General features: G+C 50.1%; 1 protein-coding gene and 1 pseudogene across 2 annotated transcripts in view; one reads left to right on the top strand and one right to left on the bottom strand.

Annotated features, from left to right (window-relative positions):
• The window catches only part of LOC144603211 (major histocompatibility complex class I-related protein 1-like), a 1,020,820-nt pseudogene that overhangs the window by 909,585 nt on the left and 96,138 nt on the right, over positions 1-15,097 (bottom strand). The window lies entirely within an intron of this gene.
• The window catches only part of LOC144602556 (antigen peptide transporter 2-like), a 46,881-nt gene that overhangs the window by 13,595 nt on the left and 18,189 nt on the right, over positions 1-15,097 (top strand). Inside the window, exons 4-8 of the mRNA XM_078415686.1 lie at positions 189-303; positions 1,668-1,798; positions 6,470-6,675; positions 10,267-10,464; positions 12,735-12,863. Coding sequence (XP_078271812.1) covers positions 189-303; positions 1,668-1,798; positions 6,470-6,675; positions 10,267-10,464; positions 12,735-12,863 — 779 coding nt within the window. The remainder of the gene's footprint in view (positions 1-188; positions 304-1,667; positions 1,799-6,469; positions 6,676-10,266; positions 10,465-12,734; positions 12,864-15,097) is intronic.

The raw sequence follows: 15,097 nt of genomic DNA, 5'->3' as shown, positions 1-15,097 counted from the left end.
TCCATACCTGTGTCCTTCTCCATACCTGTGTCCTTCTCCATACCTGTGTGCTCTCCCTCCTTTTTGCCCCGTGATCGTCCATTCTTTGTGTGCTTGCTGTGTGTGTTGCCCCTTCCCCGTCGTCCATGGACGGCCGCACTCCCCTCTCCCTCTGCTGGCTTTAATCAGTTGTCTCTGCTCCATTCCAGGGGGGATGTTTGTTCCCTATTACACGGGACAGGTGATCGACATGCTGGGCTCCGAGTACGACCAGCGAATCTTCCTCTTTGCCATCTTCTGCATGTGTGCCACATCCATGGGAAGGTGAGCATTGCAGAGCTGACGAACCTGCACACCCCTGACGAGGGGGGTGAGAGGGGGTGGGGTGGGGGTTGGTGGGAGGGGGTGTGGGAGATGGTGGGGCCGGGTGGTGGGGGCAGGGTCATGTTCATATGGTCATGTGATAGGAGCAGAATTAGTTCATTCAGCCCATCTAATCTACTTCACCATTCAGTCATGGCTGATCTATCTCTCCCTCCTAACCCTATTCTCCTGCCTTCTCCCCATAACCCTTGACACCCGCATTAATCAGGAATCTATCTATAATTGTTTACTGTATGTTCGTATTGTTACTTGCGAGTGGAGTACCAAGGCACCACTCCTTGTTTGTGTACATACCTGGCCAATAAACATTCATAAACTTTAAAAACTTCGTAGGATATCCATTGACTTGACCTCCATAGCCATCTTGGGCAATGAATCCCACAGATTCACCACCCTCTGACTAAATAAATTCCTCCTCATCTCCTTTCTATAGAAATGTCCTTTAATTCTGAGGATGTGCCCTCTAGTCCTGGACTCTCCCACAAATGGAAACATTCTCTCCACATCCACTCGATCCAAGCCTTTAACTATTCGGGGGAAGGAGGTCCCGGGACAAGGGACAGATTCACCCTCAATGAGCAGAGCTCGACACAGCATTCCCAGCCAGGACCGATGGAAACAGTCCAGACAGACCCACTGTAACTGTGTGGGCTTCCTCCGGTTTCTCCGGTTTCCCCCCACCTCCCTAACAGCTCAGTGAGTTGCCCCTGCAAGACTCCAGTAATCAGCCCTGCCAGTCGGTGGCTGAACCAGCGCCAGAGAAACGGGTTTGATCCTGACCTCGGGTGCGGTCTGTGTAGTTAGTGACAGCGTGGGTTCCTCCGGGTGCTCCGGTTTCCTCCCACATCCCAAAGACATGCGGATTTGTAGGTGGTGTAGGAAGGAACTCCAAATGCTGGCTTAAAACAAAGATACACAATAAGCTGAAGCAACTCAGCGGGTCAGACAGCATATCTGGAGAAAATAGGTGACCTTTGGGAAGAAGGGTCTCAACCCAAAACATCTCCGATTGCTTCTGTCCGGAGATGCAGTCTGACTCGCTGAGTTACTGCAGTTTTTTTGTCTATCTTCAGGTTTGTAGGTTAATTGGCCTCTCTTAATCGCTGTTGGTGTGTGGGGAGTGGATGAGAAACTGGGATAACATAGAACTAGTGGGAGCGAGTGATCGACGGTGGGCATGGACTCGGTGGGCCACAGGGCATGTTTCCGAGCTGTATCTTTGAAAATAAAGAGCAAGGAGGTCGTGGGGTCTAACACTGACACTGAGACTAACTCAGACACTGAGCGTGGGACCTGTGTTGCAGCTCCATTGCAGCCGGTGTGCGTGGAGGCCTCTTCATGTTCACCATGTCCAGGCTCAACAGACGTGTCCGCAGTCAGCTCTTCTCCTCCCTGGTGCAGCAGGAGATCGCATTCTTTGACGCCACCAAGACTGGTAAGGATACAGCGATGATGCCCAATGTCACTGCAGCTACCCGGTGATGAGAGGCTGCCATTACTTGTACATACACACAAGGTGCTGGACAAGAAGGGCTGAAGGGCCTGCTGTATAGATCTGAAACTTGAATAATGCTAGAATAGTGAAATGCTTGGATAGAGTGAATGTGGAGAGGATATTTCCACTAATGGGAGAGCCTAGGACCAGAGGCCATAGCCTCAGAATAAAAGGACATTCCTTTAGAAGAGATGAGAAGGGATTTCTTCAGTCAAAGGGTGGCGAATCTGTGGAATTCATTGCCACAGACAACTGTGGAGGCCAAAGATATTTTTAAGGTGGAGATTGATCGGTTCATTAGTACAGGTGTCGGTTGTTATGGGGAGAAGGCAGGAGAATGGGGTTGAGAGGGAAAGATAGATCAGTCATGATTGAATGGCAGAGCAGACTTGATAGGCCGAATGGTCTAATTCTGTTCCATGAACTTATGAGATTTTATTAATAATAATAATAATAATAATATATTTATTTTATATAGCGCCTTAACACATGCACAAAGCGCTTTACAAATACAATTAACATAGAAACAAACAGACAAACTATCCTGACGGAAAAGCGGCGAATACTCAACGCCAGCGTCCTCTCACGTCAGGGTCCGGCAGTAGACATTAAAGAACACAAGACACACAGATACAATTTTTTACACAAAACAGCCATCACAGTGATTGCTCTAGGCATACCCTCACTGTGATGGAAGGCAAAGTCTTATCTCCTCCTCGTTCTTCTCCCGTGGCGCCACGAGGCGATCGAGGCTCCCAACCCCTTGAAGCCCCCACCGGGCAATGGAAAGTCCCAGGGCCGAGCCGAGCAGGCCGATGAAAGTCCTGAGCCCCCACCGGGCGATGGAAAATGCCGCGGCCGAGCCACGCAGGGCGATGAGAGTCCTGAGCCCCCACCGGGCGATGTAAAGTGCTGCGGCCGAGCCACGCAGGGCGATGAAGGGCCTGCGGGCGGGTCGATCGTGCCTCGTGCTTCGGGGCGGTCGAAGCTGCTACGGCTGGAGCTCCCAAAAGCCGGTCGCCAGCCAGGGACCTGCGAGCTCCCGATGTTGCGGTCTGCAGGGCCCACGGCCGAAGCCTCCGAGATGGTAAGTCCAGGCCCTGCGACCAGAGTCTTCGAGGTCGATCCCAGCTGGAGGCCGCCGACTCCACGGTGTTAGGCCGTTGCGCGAACGGAGATACGACACGGTAAAGGTCGCATCTCCATTGAGGAGGAGATTTAAAAAAAGGTTTCCCCCAACCCCCCCACCACCCCCCTACATACACAGAATTAAAAATAAAACAAAACGTACATTTAACATCAACATTGACTAAAAAACACAAAAAAAAAACGGAGAGACTGCCGGTGAGCCGCAGCTGCAGAACACAGCCACGCCCCTTAAGGCCTCCTTCTCTCAAAATTCAGAGTGGGATCTTGATCAGCTGGTCAAATGGGCTGCGGAATGGCTAGTGGAGATAAGTGTAAGGTTTTGCAGTTTGGGAAGTCAACCAGGGCAGGACCTTTGCAGTCAATGGTAGGGCCTTGAGGGATGTGTAGAGCAGAGGGATGTCGAACTGCAAATACATAGTCCCCAAAATTGGTGTTGCAAGTAGATAGGGTGATGAGCTTAACATCTGTAGTTGGAAAGTTACTGGAGAGTATTCTGACGGATAGGATATATATGCATTTAGATGGACAAGGGCTGATTAGGGATAGTCAGCATGGTTTTGCATGTAGGAGGTCATGTCTCACAAATCTGATTACGTTTTTTGAAGATGTGACCAAAAAGGTTGATAAGGGCTGAGTTGTAGATGTATATATGGACTTCAGCAAAGCATTCAACAAGATTCCACATGGTGGGCTGCTCTGACAGGTTAGATCACAGGGCAACCAAGGAAAGATAGCTGAATGGATAGAAAATTGGCTTCATGGAAGGAAGCAGAGGGTGATGGTGGAAGGTTGCTCCTCGGACTGAATGAATGAATAAGTTTATTGGCCAAGTATGCATATACAAGGAATGTGCCTTGGTGCTCCGCTCACAAATGACAACACAAACATACAGTTAACAATTAAGAATAAAGCATAACCACATCAAAACAATAAGGATACAACATTACGGTCTAAACATGTGGGTGAAAATAAACCAGAGCAAAAAAGTGACTACAGACTTTGGTTATTGAGCAGAACTATCACTCGTGGGAAAAAAAGCTGTTTTTATATCTGGCTGTGGCTGCTTTGACAGTCCGGAGTCGCCTTCCAGAGGGAAGTGCTTCGAAGAGTTTGTGGCCAGGGTGAGAGGGGTCAGAGATGATCTTGCCCGCTCGCTTCCTGGCCCTTGTAGTGTACAGTTCGTCAATGGGGGGAAGGTTGCAGCCAACAACCTTCTCAGCTGTGCGAACGATCCGTTGCAGCCTCCGGATGTCAACTGGAGATCTGTGACTAGTGGTGTGTCTCAGGGTTCGGTGCTGGGCCCATTACTGTTAGTCATCTATATCAATGATTTGGATGAGAACGTAACATGGCAAGATTAGCAAGTTTGCAGATGATTTTTAAAAAGTGATTATGAAGATGGTTGTGAAAAATTGCAGCAAGATCTGGATTGATTGGCCAGGTGGGTGGAGGAATAGTTGATGGAATTTAATACAGAGAAATGTGAGATGCTTCATTTTGGAAAGTCTAACATGGGTGGGACCTACACAATGAATTGGAGGACTCTGGGGAGTGTTGTAGAATGGAGGGTCTCGACGGCCTGAGCTATAGGGAGAGGTTGAGTAGGCTGGGAGTTTATTCCTTGGAGTGCAGGAGGATGAGGGGTGATCTTATAGAGGTGTACAAAATCATGAGAGGTATAGATTGGGTAGATGCACAGTCTCTTGCCCAGAGTAGGGGAATCAAGGTCCAAAGGACAAAGGTTTAAGGTGAGGTGGAAATGATTTAATTGAAATCTGAGGTGTAACTTTTTTGCACAAAGGGTGGTGGGTTTATGGAACGAGCTGCCAGAGGAGGTAGTTGAGGCTGCGACTATTGCAACGTTTAAGAAACAGTTAGACAGGTACATGGATAGGACATGTTTGGAGGGATATGGACCAAATGCAGGCAGGTGGGACTAGTGTAGCTGGGACATGTTGACTGAAGGGCCTTGTTCCATGCTGTATCATTCTATGACTCGATGACTCTCAGAGGCTTTTGGCACACTCACCTTGGATCAGCCAGGGAAATTAACATAGACCTTTGGACCGAAGATGGACACAAAGTGCTGGAGTAACTCGGCGGGTCAGGCAGCATTACTGGAGAGAAAGGATGGGTGACATTTCTGGTTGGGACCCTTATTCATATCAGCATCCACACGCACTGAAGCAGTTGAGTATGACTGTGTCACAGTCACCTTCCAAAGTCTGCCTGTAATAAGCAGGCGCCAATATTACAATGGTGATCACGCTCAACGCCTCCTCCCCCCCCTTAGCCTGCCCTTGATGCCTTAGTTACTGTTTAAACCACTCCCTGATCTGACTGCTCCCTGGGACAAACTCTTCCCTGACCCTTTAGTTCGAGGGTTGCAGGTGTTCCCAGATGTGCTGCCTGGCTGGTATAATGCTTGTACGCTCTCATCAAATTTGTTGATATAAACCACCAGCAGTAAAGGATCAATGAGCCACACGACTGGCCACTGGGCTTCAATCCCTAAAGCAACCTTCCACCATCACCCTCTGTTTCCTTCCATGAAGCCAATTCTTTATCCAGTCATATATAGACAAAGTGCTCAGCGGGTCAAGCAGCATCTCTGGAGATAATGGATAGGTGACATTTCAGGTCGAGTCCCCTCTTTATCCAGTTGGCTATCTCCCCCTGGATCCCCATTCCCTGGGTATCCACGTGCCGATCTAAAAGCCTCTTCAATCAACGGAATGGCGGGACTGTCGTATGTTGAAAGGCTGGAGCAATTAGGCTTGTATACACTGGAATTTAGAAGGATGAGGGGGGATCTTATTGAAACATATAAGATAATTAGGGGATTGGACACAGCGACCAGATTCCGTATTCTGAACAGACAACACCCGGAGTCAGGAGGAACCCTGGTCTCTGGTGCTGCAAGTGTGGTAAGGCAGCAACACTACCCGCTGCGCCACCGTGTCTCCCCTCAGTTTCCGACACGCTGAAAAAAACAATCTAAGTTGGTCCAAGCATCCGTGTGGGCCGGTCTATACAACATTCGTACGCAGACTCCTTAACATTAGCAACACTGCGTGGCACAGTGACTTAGTAGTAACACCTGCTGCCTCACAGCGCCAGAGACCTGCCCTCGGGCGCTGTCTGTGTGGAGTTTGCCCGTTCTCTGGTTTCCTTCCGGATCCGAAAGACGTGCGGGTTTGTAGGTTAATTGGCTCTCTGGTTTGCAGGGAGTGGATGAGAAAGTGGGATAACATAGAACTAATGTGAATGTTGATCAATGGTCAGCATGGACTCGATGAGCTGAAGAGCCTGTTTCATGATGTATCAATTTGCTTCAAATGCCGCACTGGAATTGATTTTGTGGTACACTGCTGTGAGCTATCATGCGTTGTAGGTGGTGAACACAGTGTGGACTGCTAGCACACGACGGTCCTGGTTATCAGCAGTGTGTTGTGTCTGCAGGGGACATCACCAGCCGCCTCTCCACGGACACCGCACTCATGAGCCGCTCCGTGGCAGCCAATGTCAACATCTTGCTGCGCAGTCTGGTGAACACGCTGGGAATCATTTTCTTTATGTTCACCCTCTCCTGGAAGCTCACCCTCCTTATCTTCCTTGAATCGCCCCTCACCATACTGATTCAGAAGTTGTACAATCAGTATCATATGGTAAGTACACAGCCACCCCGACCACACGTCACCGTAGGACACAGAAACCATAGACAGCTGCATCTCCTGGAGTCAAAACCTATTTATCATATGCAAAGTCACTGAGGCACTGGTCTCAAGTTCCACTGCTTCGCCGATGATATCCAGCTCCTCATCTCCACCAAGTCTATCTCTACCGCTACGCACTCGACCCTGACAAACTGCATCACTGAAATAAAATCTTGGCTTCAATTCAATTTTCTCAAACTCAATTGCAACAAATCTGAAATCATCATCATTGGCCCAAAAACCCTCACCAAATCCACCCAAAACTTCATCCCTCAATATTGATGGTTTCCCAGTATCCACCTCCCCTCACATCCGGAATCTTGGAATCATCCTTGATCAAACCCTCTCCTTCGACAAACACATCAAACACATCACCAAGACAGCCTTCTTCCACCTCAAAAACATCGCCCGTCTCCGTCCATCCCTCTCCTCCACAGCTGCTGAAACCCTCATCCACGCCTTCATCACCTCCCGTCTGGACTACTGTAACAGCCTCCTCTATGGTTCACCCTCAAAAATCATCAATAAACTCCAATACATCCAGAACTCCGCTGCCCATCTACTCACCCACTCCCCGATCCGTGACCATATCACCCCCGTCCTTTACAAGCTCCATTGGCTCCCCATCCCCCAGAGAATCCAGTACAAAATCCTCCTCATGACATACAAAGCCATCCATAACCTGGCCCCATCCTACCTGACTGACCTCCTCCACAGACACACTCCCACCCGTACCCTCCGCTCTGCTGCTGCCAACCTCCTGTCCCCCCCCATCCGGACCAAACTCAGATCCTGGGGGGACAGGGCTTTCTCCATCGCTGCTCCCACACTCTGGAACTCACTACCCCAAACCGTCAGAGACTCCTCCTCACTCACCACATTCAAAACATCACTGAAGTCTCACCTGTTCAGCACTGCCTTCAATCACTGACCGTTACCTCACCTTCTTTTTCCTTTTCTCTTCGTTTACTCATTTATCTATTTATTTTCTTTTATGTTTTAGTAAACCCTGTAAAGCGTCTTTGAGTGTTAGAAAAGCGCTATATAAATGTAATGCATTATTATTATTATACAGCACAAAAACAGGCCTTTTGGCCCAACGTCCACACCAAACCTGATGCACCATCTTAGCTTAGTTTAGATTTACAGCACGGAAACAAACTCTTCATCCCACCGAGTCTGTGCTGACCGGTTACCGGATCCCTGCACTTAGCACTAACAACAATTTACAATTTTACCGAAGCCAATTAACCGACAAACCTGGAGACACAAAATGCTGGAGCAACTCAGCGGGACATACAGCATCTCTGTAGAGAAGGAATGGGTGACGTTTTGGGACGAGACCCTTCTTCAGACTGATGTCAGGGGAGTGGGCGGGACAGAGATAGAATGTAGTCGGATACAGTAAGACTGGTGGGTGAACTGAGGAGGGACAGAGGGGAAAGCAAGGGCTATTTGAAGTATTATGAAGGGGAAGGTCAGGGGGGATGGTGAACACACGGCAAGGGTGGGGGTTGATCGGAGGATGGCAGGTGAGTGGATGGAGGCCGAGGCGATGTCTGGTGGGGGGATGATGGGTGTTCAGGGAGGAGGGGGGCATGAGGACTATTGTATGGGTGGGGTGTAGGTGGGGCACCTGGTTAAAAGGGGAAGACCAGTGGAACTCCCAATGAGGTTCCCTGTGGGAGTCCGTATCGTGGAGACTCAGGTAAGGCGATGGCTGTGGCTCGCTGGTGGCCGGTGGAGTGGCGAGAGTCGTCAGAGAGCCGTGGTGGAGCCCCACGGGGGAAACGTTTCCCCACTCCGGTCTCTCGCGGGCCTCTGCCAGCGACCCTGCCAACCCTCGCCACTCCACTACCCACCAGTGGGCCACAGCTGTCGCCTTACCTGAGTCCCAGGCTCAGCACCGGGCCCACAGTCTCCTCGATGCAGACTCCCACATCACAGAGTCTGACTGCGCTGGGACCTACTGCTCCTGCTCCCCCTCCTGCTCCCCGTCCCCCCCCCCCCTCCCCGTCCCCCTCCTACAGGGAACCTCAGTGGGGGTTCCACTGGTCTTCCCCTTTTAACCAGGTGCCCCACCTACTCCCCACCCATACAATAGTCCTCATGCCCCCCCACACCCACCAGACATGGCCTTGACCTCCATCCACTCACCTGCCAACCTCTGACCTCAACCCCACCCTTGCCGTGTGTTCACCATCCCCACTGACCTCCCCCTTCGTGATACTTCAAATAGCCCTTCATTTCCCTCTCTATCCCCTCCCCAGTTCTCCGTCCTACTGTCTCTGACGACATTCTATATCTGTCCCACCCACTCCCCTGACATCAGTCTGACGAAGGGTTTCGACCCGAAAAGTCACCCATTCCTTCTCTCCAGAGATGCTGCCTGACCCGCTGAGTTGGACCAGCATTTTGTGTCAACCTTCGATGTAAACCAGCATTTGCAGTTCTTTCCCACACAACCTACAAATGTCTACTTGTTTGGAGTGTGGGAGGAAACCAGAGCTACCAGAGAAAACCCACACAGGACACAGGAGAATGTACAAGCTCCGCACAGACAGCCCCCGTAGTCAGGATTGAACCCGAGTCTGTAGCGCTACAAGGCAGCAGGTCTACTGCCACCCATTGTACCAGTCCCATTTACCCGAATTTAAGCCATATCTCTCTCACCCTTTCCTATCCATATGTATTTTAAATGCTGGTAGTGTCTGTCTCAATTACCTTCTCTGGAACATCATTCCATGTAGTCGCCACCCTTTGAATGAAAACGTTTCCCCACTCAAGGTCCTATTCTATCTTTCCCCTCTCACCTTAAAACTATGCACTCTAGTTCTTGATTCTCCTAACCAATAGGTAAAAGACTAATCTTATCTATTACCTTCCCTGAACAATTCCCCTCATGATTTTATACTGTAAGATCACCCCTCACATTCTTGCAATCCAAGGAATAAAGTCCTAACCTGCCTACCTCTCCCTCAAGCTCAGGCCCTCGAGTCCTGGCTAAAGCTTCGTAGATATTCTCTGCATCTTTCAAGTTTAACATCATCCTTCCTATAGCAGGGTGACCAAAACAGAACACAATACTCCAAATGTGGTTTAGAGATACAGCGTGGAAACAGGTCTTCCAGGCCACCGAGTCCGTACCGACCAGCGATCCCTGCACATCAACACGATCCTACACCAGGGACAATTTTACATGTACACCAAAATCAATTAACTTTCCAACCTGTACATCTTTGGTGTGGGAGGAAACCAAAGTTCTCGGAGAAAACCCATGCGGGCATGGGGTGAACGTACAAAGTCTGAACAGACAGGATGGAAACTGGCAGCAACTCTACCACTGCGCCACCATGCCGTCTTATACAACTGCAACATAACGTCCCAACCTCGATACTCAAAACCCTGACTGATGAAGGGCAGCATGTGAAAAGCCTTCTTCACCCCCCTGTCCACCTGTAAGGCTACACCCGACTCCCCCATTGTAAGCGGGTTCCTCCATGGGATGTTACTGGGACTGAGGACAGGGTTTTGTTTTGGCAGAGGCTGGTGCTGCAGGTTCAGGATGCGATCGCCAGGTCGAACCAGCTGGCCGGTGAGATCGTTTCCTCCATTAAAACTGTCAGGAGTTTCGCGGCCGAGGACCTGGAGTCAGAGCTGTTTGAGAAGAAGCTGCAGGAAACACTCCAGCTGAAGAACAAACGTGACCTGGTCAGAGCCGTCTACCTCCTGTGTCATAGGGTAGGTGGAAAGAGCTCTCTCACTTTCTCTCTCTCTTTTGGTCTTTCTCTTTCCTTCTCTTGCTTTCTTTTCCATTCTATCTCTCTTTCTCATCAGCATTTGCCCCTATCTTTCTCTCTCCCTCACCTCCTTCCCTCCCTCTCTTTACCCCTGCCTTTCCTCTTTTCCTCCTTCCTTCCCTCCCTCCTCTTCCTTTACCTCCCCTAATTCCTTCACCCTCATCGTCCCTCTCCCCTTCCCCTCCCTTCCCTCCCTCTCCCCTTCCCTCCCCCTCCCCTTCCTTCCCTCCCTCTTCCCTTCCCTCCCTCTCCCCTTCCCCTCCCTTTCCTCCCTCTTTCCTTCCCTCTTTCTCCCCTTCCCCTCCCTTCCCTCCCTCTCCCCTTCCCTCCCTCTCCCCTTCCCTCCCACTCCCCTATCCTCTCTCTCCTTTCCTTCTCTCTCTCTCTCTCACTCCCTCCATCCCTCCTCCCTCCCACTAATCTAGCACTCGAAGCTGCTCCTCCTTGGCCAGTTCCAACTGCACTGTGTGGATTCACCTGTCCACCTGTTGCCACAGATGGCTGTGGAGGCCGTCAATAGCAGAGATAGATAGATTCTTGCTTAGATTAGTTTAGTTTAGAGATACAGCGCAGAAACAGGTCCTTTGGCCCACCGAGTCCTCGCCGACCAGCGATCCCCACGCATTAACACTATCCTACACACACGAGGGACCATTTATACATACACCAAGCCAATTAAACTACATACCTCAACGTCTTTGGAGTGTGGGAGGAAACCGACGATCTTGGAGAAAACCTCATAGTACGGGTGTCAGGGATAAGGCATAACATTTCCGATCAGGGCCCTACTTTTCACTGTGGAAGGGTCCCAACCTGAAACATTACCGATCTATGTATGTTCTCCAGAGAAGCTGTCTGAGCCACTGAGTTAATCCAGCACTTTGTGTCCTTTTTGTAGGTGACTTTAATCGTTATGTAGAATAGATCATTCAAATTGGCAAAAGTCGATTTAACTGCATTCAGGGCAGTTTAAGAGACTATTATGTTATGGAATCAGTCTGTTTCAGATACAAGGTGAATTAATAATTGTATATTAAACTACAGCCCTACAGCATTAGCAAAACTGGCCTTTCGACCCACCTGGTCCATGCCAACTCAGTCAGCATTACGGCCTAATCCCATTTGCCTGCATTTGGCACATAGACCTCCTAATTCTTCCTCTCCATACATCTGTCCAATGTCTTTTTAGTTTAGTTTTTTTACAGTTTTGAGCACAGTCAAAAGCATTTGTTTGCATGCTATCCAGTCAAAGAAAAGACTACACATGGACACAATCAAGCTGTCCGCAGTGCATAGTTAAAACCTGCCCTTTCCATGTACCTGTTTAACTGTCTCTTAAATGTTGGGATAGTCCCTGCCTCAACTACCTCCTCTGGCAGCTCGTTCCATAGACCCACCATCCTTTGTGTGAAAAAGTTATCCCTCAGAATCCTATTAAATCTGCTCCCCTTCACCTTAAACTTATGTCCTCTGGTCCTCGATTCACCTACTCTGGGCAAATGACTGCGCATCTGCCTGAACTATTCCTCTCATGAGTTTATACATGTGTCCAAGATCACCCCTCATCCTCCTGCTCTCCAAGGAATAGAGTCCCAGCCTGCTCAACCTCTCCCTGTAGTTTAACCCTCGAGTCCTGGCAACATCCTCATAAATGTTCTCTGTACCCTTTCCAAATAGTCGAAGTTAAATAATGTTTGCCATTCCTTGACCCACCTGCCCAACTGATCTGGATGCTGTAGTAAATGTAGATATCTTTGTAGATATCTCACCGTTCTATATCCCAACAATGTTGGTGTCATCTCCAAGTTTACCCACAAATCATTAACGTAGATAACAGTAGTGGGCCTAGCACTCCACTGATCACGTCTCCAGTCAGAAAAACAACCCTCCACAACAACACTTTGACTCAATTTTGAATCCAATTGACCACCGTCCTTTGATCCCGCGTGACCTGACCTCCCAGACTAGCCTGTCATGTGGAACCTTGTCAGAGGCTGTGCTAAAGTCCATTTAGACAATGCCCACTGCCCTGTCCTCATCAATCCTCTTGGTCACCACTTCAAAATCGCTCCATCCCACTCCAGATCAGACTGAAAGTGAAGCAATTTGTATGTGTTGTACGAGCCATTCCTGCTAGCCCCCCCTTTATGCGTGTGTTGGCAGTGTTGCATGCCTGACCCTGCCCTCTTCCTGTTCCTGTGTTGTACACAGCTGGTTCAGCTCCTGGTGCAAGTGGTCATGCTGTACTGTGGGCAGCTGCTGGTGACTGATGGGCAGATGACCAGTGGGAACCTCGTCGCCTTCATCCTCTACCAGATGGACTTTGGGTCCTATGTGCAGGTATGTTCCCTTCTCAATGACCTTCCCCTCTCACTGCTCTTCTGATTGAGCCGGGGCAGAGGATTGGGATCTACTGGCAGTACCACAGACCGTGTACGCTGTGCCCTTGTGCACGGTGGCACAGCGATAGAGTTGCTGCCATACAGAGCCAGAGACCAAGGTTCGATCCTGACTATGGGTGCTGTCTGTACGGAGTTTGTACACTCCTTGTGTGTTTTCTCCAGGTACTCCAGTTTCCTCCCACACTCCAAGGATGTACAGGTTTGTAGGTTAATTGGTTTGGCGTAACGTTTGCAGATGACACAAAGCTGGGTGGCAGTGTGAATTGTGAAGAGGATGTTAGGATGTTGCAAGGTGACCTGGACAGGTTGAGTGAGTGGGCAGATGCATGGCAGATGCAGTATAATGTAGATAAATGTGAGGTTATCCACTTTGGCAGCAAAAACAAGGGGGCAGATTATTATCTCAATGGTATTATTCACAAAATGCTGGAGTAACTCAGCAGATCAGGCAGCATTTCGGGAGAGAAGGAATGGGTGACGTTTCGGGTCGAGACCCTTCTTCAGACTGATGTCAGGGGGGCGGGACAAAGGAAGGATATCGGTGGAGACAGGAAGATAGAGGGAGATCTGGGAAGGAGGAGGGGAAGGGAGGGACAGAGGAACTATCTAAAGTTGGAGAAGTCGATGTTCATACCACTGGGCTGCAAACTGCCCAGGCGAAATATGAGGTGCTGTTCCTCCAATTTCCGGTGGGCCTCACTATGGCACTGGAGGAGGCCCATGACAGAAAGGTCAGACTGGGAATGGGAGGGGGAGTTGAAGTGCTCGGCCACCGGGAGATCAGTTTGGTTAATGCGGACCGAGCGCAGGTGTTCAGCGATGCGATCGGCGAGCCTGTGCTTGGTTTCGCCGATGTAAATAAGTTGACATCTAGAGCAGCGGATGCAATAGATGAGGTTGGAGGAGGTGCACGTGAACCTTTGTTTCACCTGGAAAGACTGTTTGGGTCCTTGGATGGAGTTGAGGGGGGAGGTAAAGGGACAGGTGTTGCATCTCGTGTGGTTGCAGGGGAAAGTGCCCGGGGTTGGGGTGGTTTGGGTAGGAAGGGACGAGTGGACCAGGGAGTTACGGAGGGAACGGTCTCTGCGGAATGCAGAGAGGGGAGGGGATGGGAAGATATGGCCAGTGGTGGGGTCCCGTTGTAGGTGACGGAAATGTTGGTGGATGATATGTTGGATCCGCTGGCTGGTGGGGTGGGAGGTGAGAACGAGGGGGATTCTGTTCTTGTTGCAAGTGGGGGGAGGGGGAGCAAGAGCAGAGCTGCGGGATGTAGAAGAGACCCTAGTGAGAGCCTCATCTATAATGGAGGAGGAGAAGCCCCGTTTCCTGAAGAACGAGGACATCTCGGAAGCCCTAGTGTGAAACACCTCATCCCGGGCGCAGATGCGGCGTAGACGGAGGAATTGGGAGTAGGGGATAGACTTTTTGCAGGGGACCGGGTGGGAAGAAGTGTAGTCCAGATAGCTGTGCGAGTCAGTGGGTTTATAGTAAATGTCCGTCACTAGGGAATCTTGGAATCATCCTTGATCAAACCCTCTCCTTCGACAAACACATCAAACACATCACAAAGACAGCCTTCTTCCACCTCAAAAACATTGCCCGTCTCCGTCCATCCCTCTCCTCCACAGCTGCAGAAACCCTCATCCACGCCTTCATCACCTCCCGTCTGGACTACTGCAACAGCCTCCTCTATGGCGCACCCTCAAAAATCATCAATAAACTTCAATACATTCAAAACTCCGCTGCCCGTCTACTCACACACACCTCGATCCGTGACCATATCACCCCCGTCCTTTATAAACTCCACTGGCTCCCCATCCCCCAGAGAATCCAGTACAAAATCCTCCTCATAACCTACAAAGCCCTCCATAACCTGGCCCCATCCTACCTGACCGACCTCCTCCACAGGCACACTCCCACCTGCACCCTCCGCTCTGCCGCTGCCAATCTCCTATCCCCCCACATCCGGACTAAACTCAGATCCTGGGGGGACAGGGCTTTCTCCATCGCTGCTCCCACCCTATGGAACTCACTACCCCAAACCGTTAGAGACTCCCCCACACTCACCACATTCAAAACATCGCTGAAGTCTCACCTGTTCAGTACTGCCTTCAACCACTGAAGGTCACCTCACCTTCTGTCTCCTTTCTCTGTTCATTTATTTATTTACTT

The sequence above is a fragment of the Rhinoraja longicauda genome, chromosome 19 (assembly GCF_053455715.1).
Source record: "Rhinoraja longicauda isolate Sanriku21f chromosome 19, sRhiLon1.1, whole genome shotgun sequence".
Classification (NCBI taxonomy): Eukaryota; Metazoa; Chordata; class Chondrichthyes; order Rajiformes; family Arhynchobatidae; genus Rhinoraja; species Rhinoraja longicauda.
This window is presented reverse-complemented; position numbering and strand designations above follow the sequence as displayed.